Source organism: Cylas formicarius, unplaced genomic scaffold (assembly GCF_029955315.1).
Source record: "Cylas formicarius isolate icCylForm1 unplaced genomic scaffold, icCylForm1.1 PGA_scaffold_10__41_contigs__length_53128322, whole genome shotgun sequence".
In the NCBI taxonomy this organism is placed as follows: domain Eukaryota; kingdom Metazoa; phylum Arthropoda; class Insecta; order Coleoptera; family Brentidae; genus Cylas; species Cylas formicarius.
The window spans coordinates 26,106,314-26,113,583 of record NW_026844214.1 but is presented as its reverse complement, the minus strand read 5'-3'; the positions used below and the strand labels follow the sequence as shown (position 1 = coordinate 26,113,583).

General features: G+C 33.1%; 1 protein-coding gene across 4 annotated transcripts; it reads right to left on the bottom strand.

Moving 5' to 3' along the window:
* Positions 1–649: 649 nt before the first annotated feature.
* On the bottom strand, positions 650–6,864 carry LOC132703490 (DAZ-associated protein 2-like). 4 transcript variants are annotated; one of them, XM_060672816.1, is made up of 6 exons: positions 6,683–6,864; positions 6,256–6,361; positions 3,877–3,978; positions 3,674–3,792; positions 3,164–3,310; positions 650–1,719 (listed from the first exon to the last, which is right to left on the bottom strand). In XM_060672816.1, exons 4-6 carry the CDS (start codon positions 3,788–3,790, stop codon positions 1,519–1,521), a joined length of 465 nt encoding a protein of 154 aa, XP_060528799.1. In that variant the 5' UTR covers positions 3,791–3,792; positions 3,877–3,978; positions 6,256–6,361; positions 6,683–6,864; the 3' UTR covers positions 650–1,518. The 4 variants fall into 4 exon arrangements, with proteins under 4 accessions (XP_060528799.1, XP_060528790.1, XP_060528772.1 ...); XM_060672807.1 differs by having other exon boundaries at positions 6,256–6,328; XM_060672789.1 differs by lacking the exon at positions 6,256–6,361.
* Positions 6,865–7,270: the final 406 nt, after the last annotated feature.

Genomic DNA, 7,270 nt, shown 5'->3' with positions numbered 1-7,270 from the left:
TTGAGCCGGGTTGTGAGCAGAGGTAGAAAAGTTGCATCCTATTTTTTTGAAAAAAAGCCTCCTTCTCCGTAAGGCAAATTCATATCAATTCATATCACATCTAAGCCTTTAATGTAGCAACCAAAAAAAGAAGAAGAGTTCTAGTTGTGGCATCGTGACCTAAGAAAACTTACATAAACCGCCCAATTAAAATGTCTTTTGATAATTTTAATTAATAAAAATAACGAAAATTTTTATTATTTCATATTTATAATTCATAAATAAAACGGGTGTTAAGACTTTTAATTAGGATGTTCTTACAAATATGTAAATTGTATTTGTATTGTAATTGGATATATTAATGTGTTTCTTTATTATTCCTTGTAATGTAGTTGAACTTTTGGTGTAACATTTCAATTTCAATAGGTCAATTTTGTTATTATAATTGTTATACGAAAATATTTTCATTAAATAATGAAACGGCGTTGCACATAGACTTAATTTTTTTTAGTTCTAAAAACATCTGTGCTACAGTCATGACTATTGGTTTTAAGTAGTGTATCAATCCAATTGTTCTTTTTTGTTGGACAAAAATTTAGTCCGAGTACATTGCTATTCTCCAACTTATGATATTGTAGAGATTTTTGTATTATATGTTTTATAATTTGGTGGTTTTGGAAGTGCTACTCGCTGTATATCTAAAAGTGTGGTTTACACTATCTGATTTTTTTAATTTTATTTGCATTTGACTTCACACCATTAAATTTTTTACTTGACTCGTCCGTTTTTTATTTGATTTGAAATTTGTTATTTCTCGAATGCAACAAACTATTATTATATTTTTTTGGCCGAGTCCGATATTATATTTAACGTTATGTTATTCATTTTGTTTAATTATTCATAATAAGTTTATCAGGTGTGTGACTCCATTTGACAATTGTCAGATGTGTCTAAAGTTAGTATTCTCGAATGATAAATTAGATGGGAAGTCAGACAATGTAAACACACTTCAAATTATAAATAATGTCAAAGTTAGAATAAATGGGTCACTTCTGCACTGAAATATGCTTCACACAAACACTATCTACACTGAACTCGAATTAAAATAAATGAAAATGTCGTTGTCGATGTAAAGTACCTATTTTGCCGACTCGACAAGATCAGTTCGGATACTATATGACCCAATTAACACTAACATCGAGAGAAGGTAAAATATACATTCAACATATCCTTGGATTATTGCTTTCCGTCATAAAGAACGATTTGCTGCAACGTTTCATTTACCGTTCAACAAAAAAAAAAAAACGCTTTATTTCTCTACCGATCAAAAATCAACAATTCGAAAACGAAAAAAAAAATAAATAAATAAGCGCGTCGCCTGGACACAAAAAAGACATTCGCGACGCCTGTCATGTATATCTTGTTCTTAATAAATAAAGGGGAGTGTAATCTCACTTTAAACAAATATTACTTTCCTCAATATTATAATCTAGCTTGATTTCCATTAGTCTAGTGGGGGGTGCTGGGGAGCAATCGAAACTACCAAAATGTATAGCCGCCCTCCGAACTGCCCGCCAAGAACGTGTTCTTTTTTTGACCTAGCGCCACTTGGTGTCCGGCCATGGCAGCCAACTGCGCGGCGGTCGGTGGCACGCCTGGGGGCGCGGGTGGTAACACCTGTTGCGTGATGCCGTCGAACCGCGCCCCCGTGTCGTATCCATTCTGGAAGAGGTGCGGATTCTATTTCGATTATCGACTGTAAACTCGGGTCGCACATAGTACAGGATCACGCAATAGCGTGCAAAGTCCTAACACAATTCATCAAAAAACAAAAAAATGCCAATTTTCAACGCCATTATAGAACCCCAAAATTTTGAGCTCCTACTTTCGTAGTACCTTCCTGTGCCGCTTACTTTAGTTTACTCAGTCATATTCGCAACATTGGAGAGCAACATATTCTGCCATTTCACTATATATCTCTAAATAATTTTTACTTAAGCCCCAATTGCAAAATACTAAAACTTTTAATATTCTCGCTTTAGATTATTATAAAAACAGTTTCTGAGTACTTTATTATAGTGTATCTGGTATGGGTATAGCTATATTCAAAAAATAATATCGGATTTCGATTCCTGGCTCTCGAAAACCCCCCCCATGTAAAATTATATCTGATTTCGGGAAATGACCTTTAAATTTATTCATTTACAATCCTGGGAGACGGAAATCCTATAAGTTTTTGGTCTTTCCCCTATCGGATGGTGCCGTTGATTATAGATCGTACCGATCGTCGTCAGGAATGATTTGTGTTAGAGGGTCAAAATTCTCAAAAACAAAAATTAATTGGGGCTAAAAAGAGCGGCGTAGGAGGAACTTGGAGCCACGTAGTTTTTTCACAAACAAATGAAAATGTTAATTTTTTGCAAAATTCACGACCAAATAAAAAATATTCATAAAAATTCTCGATAGAGGTCGAGATGTGGGCAACTTTCAAATCTTAAATGGAAACCCCCATTTTTTATTAGATTTTCGGTCAGGTTTTGTCAAAAATTTTCTCTCGGATTCTCCATAGATGGCGCTCAAATCGCAAAAAAACGATTTTTCCAATTTGTCAAAAAATTCTAAAATAAAATTAGTTACCCAATAAACTTTGCGCTAAATATTGCATTATTGTTTAAATTTATTTTAAAGTTGTACATTTTATATTTGTATATTTTTTCTACTCCCTTCTGTAAAATACATAATTAAACATCAATCTAACGTGCAGAAAGTGTCATTTTACCACGTCAGTTTCGTTTCCCACGGATCCGAGCCGCTTCGGACAGTTTCGAGATATTACCACAGGGGTTTAGGGGTTTAGGAGCAATCGGATTGGCCCCTCAGGTTTAGTGTTATTGGTCAGTTTTTTCATTCAGGATTTACTGAATTAGATGCAAATTCCCATTTTATTACTCTACACGTTTCTGAAACGGATTATAGATACAACGAAGTTGGCAAACCTGTATAAAGTAATATGTGGCCCCTTCATAAAGTGTCGCTAATGCATTTTTAATATCGTAACATGCTAAAATTTATTTAACATTAAAAATAAAGTTGAAAATTTATAATAAATTATGTAGTTTTTTTAAAAAAATGTCTAGCTTTATTGGAAACAAAATGGTGACGTGGTACTCCTGCAAGCACTTACCGGTATCATGATGGTCGGTCGCAGTTGAGCAGGCTGCATTGCATAGGAGTAGGCACCCAATGAAGGATAATACTGCATCGGAGTATATGTGGGATAACCCAAATAGCTGGGATAACCAGCGGCATACATTGTCCCTGGGGGGTACATCTGAATAAGGAAAAAAATAATAATCTCCCTGCTTTAAGCAGAAATGAACATTTAATGTTTAATTAATCAAACTAAATAAATCGTATTTCTAAACAGCCGGTGCTTGTATTTACATTTATTACATTGCTGAAAATATTAATTCATAAAATAAATTAAATTAAAGTAATAATGTAATAGTACTTACACCGAGACTTGTAAAAATATTTTTAGGCTCTATTTGATTAAACAATTTGATAAACACTAATAAATTTCATTAACTATTGATGAACTTAATAAAATAATTTAAACAGTGGTATATTAAAGATTGTTTGAAACCAATATTATTGGGATGGAATTGATTTAATTAAACTCGGTTTGGCTTACATGCTGCCCGACAATGGCCGGGTGGGTCAAACTCTGATCGTAAGTGGGCGGAGGACCTTGAGGATATAGCTGAGTCTGTCCCGGGATTACATAAGGAGATCCTGGCATTCCAGGCATAACTAAAAAAAACAATTTTAACACGTCTCAAAAATATTTCCAATATTAACAACAATAATATGAAGCTTCAGCCACTGACAACTCACCCCCGTAAGGCTGGGGTGTGGGGACAGGTGGATTAGGCTGCGGCGGCGGTTGTGGGGTAAAAGATGGAGCCGAAGAAGGGGGGGGCACCGCACCCCCGATGGCTGTAAACCGAATTAATCACCATTTACATTGTATTTACATTGTATCTACAACGAAAATTGAAAAGTATATGCAGCAAACTTTTTAATTCGGTGCTTTTAAATCGTTCGTTTTTTGTTAAGTCGAATAGACGTGTATAAAATAATTAATTAAACAAGTCCCAAATGCCGTACTTTTTTTGGTATTAAAAGATACAACTCTCCGTTTTATCCTAAATCGTACATAATCCTTACATGCTCGAAGTTCGTAAATTAAAGAAATTCTTAAATGTTGGGACGTTATACGTGTCTAAAGTCAGTGGACCGCCATTTTTTTGAACGTATCTTCTTAAAGATGGTATTTTCACCTCGGTTCTGGAAACAATTTACATTTCTTTAAAACATACAACGATAACATTTAGTAAATTTATCTATCGATTAATAAATCAGTTTAAAAATCACGTGAAGAAATGTAAATAGAATCCGGAACTTGGGAATGTCAAAATATAATATATGCATTTGAAATTAAAGAAAATAATCTCTTTCAATTGAATTAAGTCTAAAAAATTACGCGCTCACAACTTTGAACATGATTAAAAGTTCTATTAAGGAAAAAACGATATACTATGCAAAATAACATACAGAATCAAAAGAAATAAACACGAAGAGAGCAAAAATCGTGTAACGCACAACGTTCGTATTTAATAATCCGACTTATATAATCAAAAATCAATCTGCTAAGCTGTTGCATATTCACTTATAAGTTGACACCCCGACAAAAACATATTTATATGTCGAGTCATGCAAATTAAAAGATTTATTTTACAATCTCACTTTCGTTTTGGGCGAATTCGGCCGAGTTCCATGAAAAATAAATCTTATTTCGAAAAACATGCAAAATGAAAATGTAAAATAAATATATTTCAATTCTTTCCTATTGGTATTGAAATATATTGATGATCTAAAAGAAAAAATAAAAAAGCATCCTCAAATAAAATCGATAACCGTGCAAACGTAAATTTTTAACTTAAAAATTCAAGTTTGCGTTGTAATTTAATCTAAATAAAGCTAAAAAAATGGTTAAGAAGCAGGAACAAATAAAATCGGGTGAAGAAGGAATAATGCAAGTAAGTTGAAAATTTAACGAAAAATACCTGCTATCCTTTGCACTAATAATCTACTGGCATGCATTTTTCGCATTTATGGTGTGTACCGAATGATATGCTCGAAGAAGTCAATTGTTTTACAAGGACACGTAATATATGAAATATCATTTGTTCTTTTTTCAGAATTGATGCCTTATTATTACCACAAACTTAATTCGACAAACACCACAAAAGCAATCTCTAAAATCTAGTATCTAGTGGGGGTTTTACTTAATCTAAGTTATTCACATATTAATAATATTATATCAAACAGTATAAATACAAAAAACTCCCTTAGACCTGTTGCAAATATTATAACACGCAGCTACCAAAGGAACCTGGTGAGTGTGTACGAAACAGTTCCTTTGATAGCTAAAGTGGTTTTGTTGTAAAAAAATTAGCGACGTTGATATGTGCTTGAGCGATATAGCCAACATGTTGTAGCAAACACGGGTAAATCCTTATCACCCTACACCCACACACCACAAGAGATATGTAACGAGCAATTCCATCTTTGATATCATCTCAAATAATAGAAGAATATAGATTTTATTAGTTAGCTTGAATTGATTTTACATCAAATGTGTTACATATTTCTTGAACTTCAACATGCAGTGAATATAATAGACCACAAATTGTCTAAAGTTGGACCATTGAGAATTTTTACATCTTCAGCTACAATAATAAGTATTTTTACATCTCCACATTTAGATATGGTTCCAAAATAATTTTCGAGTTTGTGTAAATCAACAAACTTGTTAGAAAAATCTCATACGCTCAGAATATTTGTGGGTTGGCAAGTTTAAAAAGGTGTATTTTTGAGTTTGTTTGAAAAAAAAATAAAATTACAATACCAAATTTTTGCAATATTATGGGCGGCCAGGAATTTTATCATTCATTTATAAACAAGTAAAATTTCCCCAACAAGTTTGCAAATTGAACTTGTTTTAGAATTTCAGCAAATACACCTAGGTCTGCCCAATAGCAGATTTCTGAGCTCAAAGAATAGCCTAAGCACCGATCTTGAATGAAATAACAACATAAATGCAGAGTTGTAAAAAATCTCCAACCAAAAATCTAGTGAAGGTAAATCGTTGAGCGGGTATAACCAACAAGCATCAGCCATTGTATTAAACACATGAAAAGAAATAGGTACTGTTTTTTTCGATGTCCAAATCTCCAAGGCAGAGCTTTCTGGGTCCTCCTGTACTCTTGTTTTAAAGCAGGTGCTGCAAGTAACACATTTTGATGACAATCTGGTCCTAAATAAGAGAATTAATAAAATCTCTATTATTGGACTGCAGTATTTTGCAATGCAGAGCAAGGCTATTGAAAAAGACATGTGACTAAGTTACCTGGCACAGAGAGAGATAACCTTATTAATTTTATTGATTTAAACGTCCTGCATATTCTTATGTATTTTTGCACAGTTTCTACCTACTTCTGTAGCCCTTTCCCAGCCTGTTCATTTTTAAGGGTATTCTATGAACGGACAAATATTGTTTTGCTTACATTAACTTAAATTATTGGAAAATAAGGCGGACAAATTTGCTGCAGTTTTTGGATCATTAAATATTCCTTACCTTTCTTGTCAGCCATATTTTACACCGTCTTCGAAAAGCACCAAACAATAATTAATAAGACAGTTTAGAGTTTTAACGTATTAAACACAAAAAAGAACACTAAGATTTTGCAAAAAATTTACGTCAGGCAAATAACTAGGACGTCGAACACAAAATAGCCAAAAAACCACAGTAAAGACCGCGCTGAGTTTGCATAGAACAAAAGGGAAAGAAGGAGAGAATTTTAACATCGGCGATTTAATACCGCCACTTTGGCATTAGCGCGTGGTCCTGCTGTGACGCATTCAGTGGTTCCTTGATACTGTTTTGAGGTTTTAAAGCAAAATACGGTATCCTCTTTAAAGTATGTCTACTAATTGATTAGATCCTTCAACCTTCAATATTTGCTGTTACCATATTGAGCTATAGAAATAAAGAAAAATTAAGAAATCTCTTACTAAAAAATAAAAAGATTTTATAAAAATCAAAATAAACATAGGCAACTAGATTTTAAAATTCCAGATATTGTTCAACCACTATAAGTTTTTTCGACATAAAAGCATGCTTAGTAGCTACAAAGGTAAAAATGCGTTATTAGTAAAGACGAAA

Excerpts from the sequence above, each read along its gene's own strand:
- LOC132703490 (XM_060672789.1), bottom strand. Across the intron at positions 3,311-3,673 it reads CGGCCATTGTCGGGCAGCAT|ATGTACCCCCCAGGGACAAT; the intron begins GTAAGCCAAACC and ends TTCCTTATTCAG. Across the intron at positions 1,720-3,163 it reads GACCGACCATCATGATACCG|AATCCGCACCTCTTCCAGAA; the intron begins GTAAGTGCTTGC and ends TAATCGAAATAG.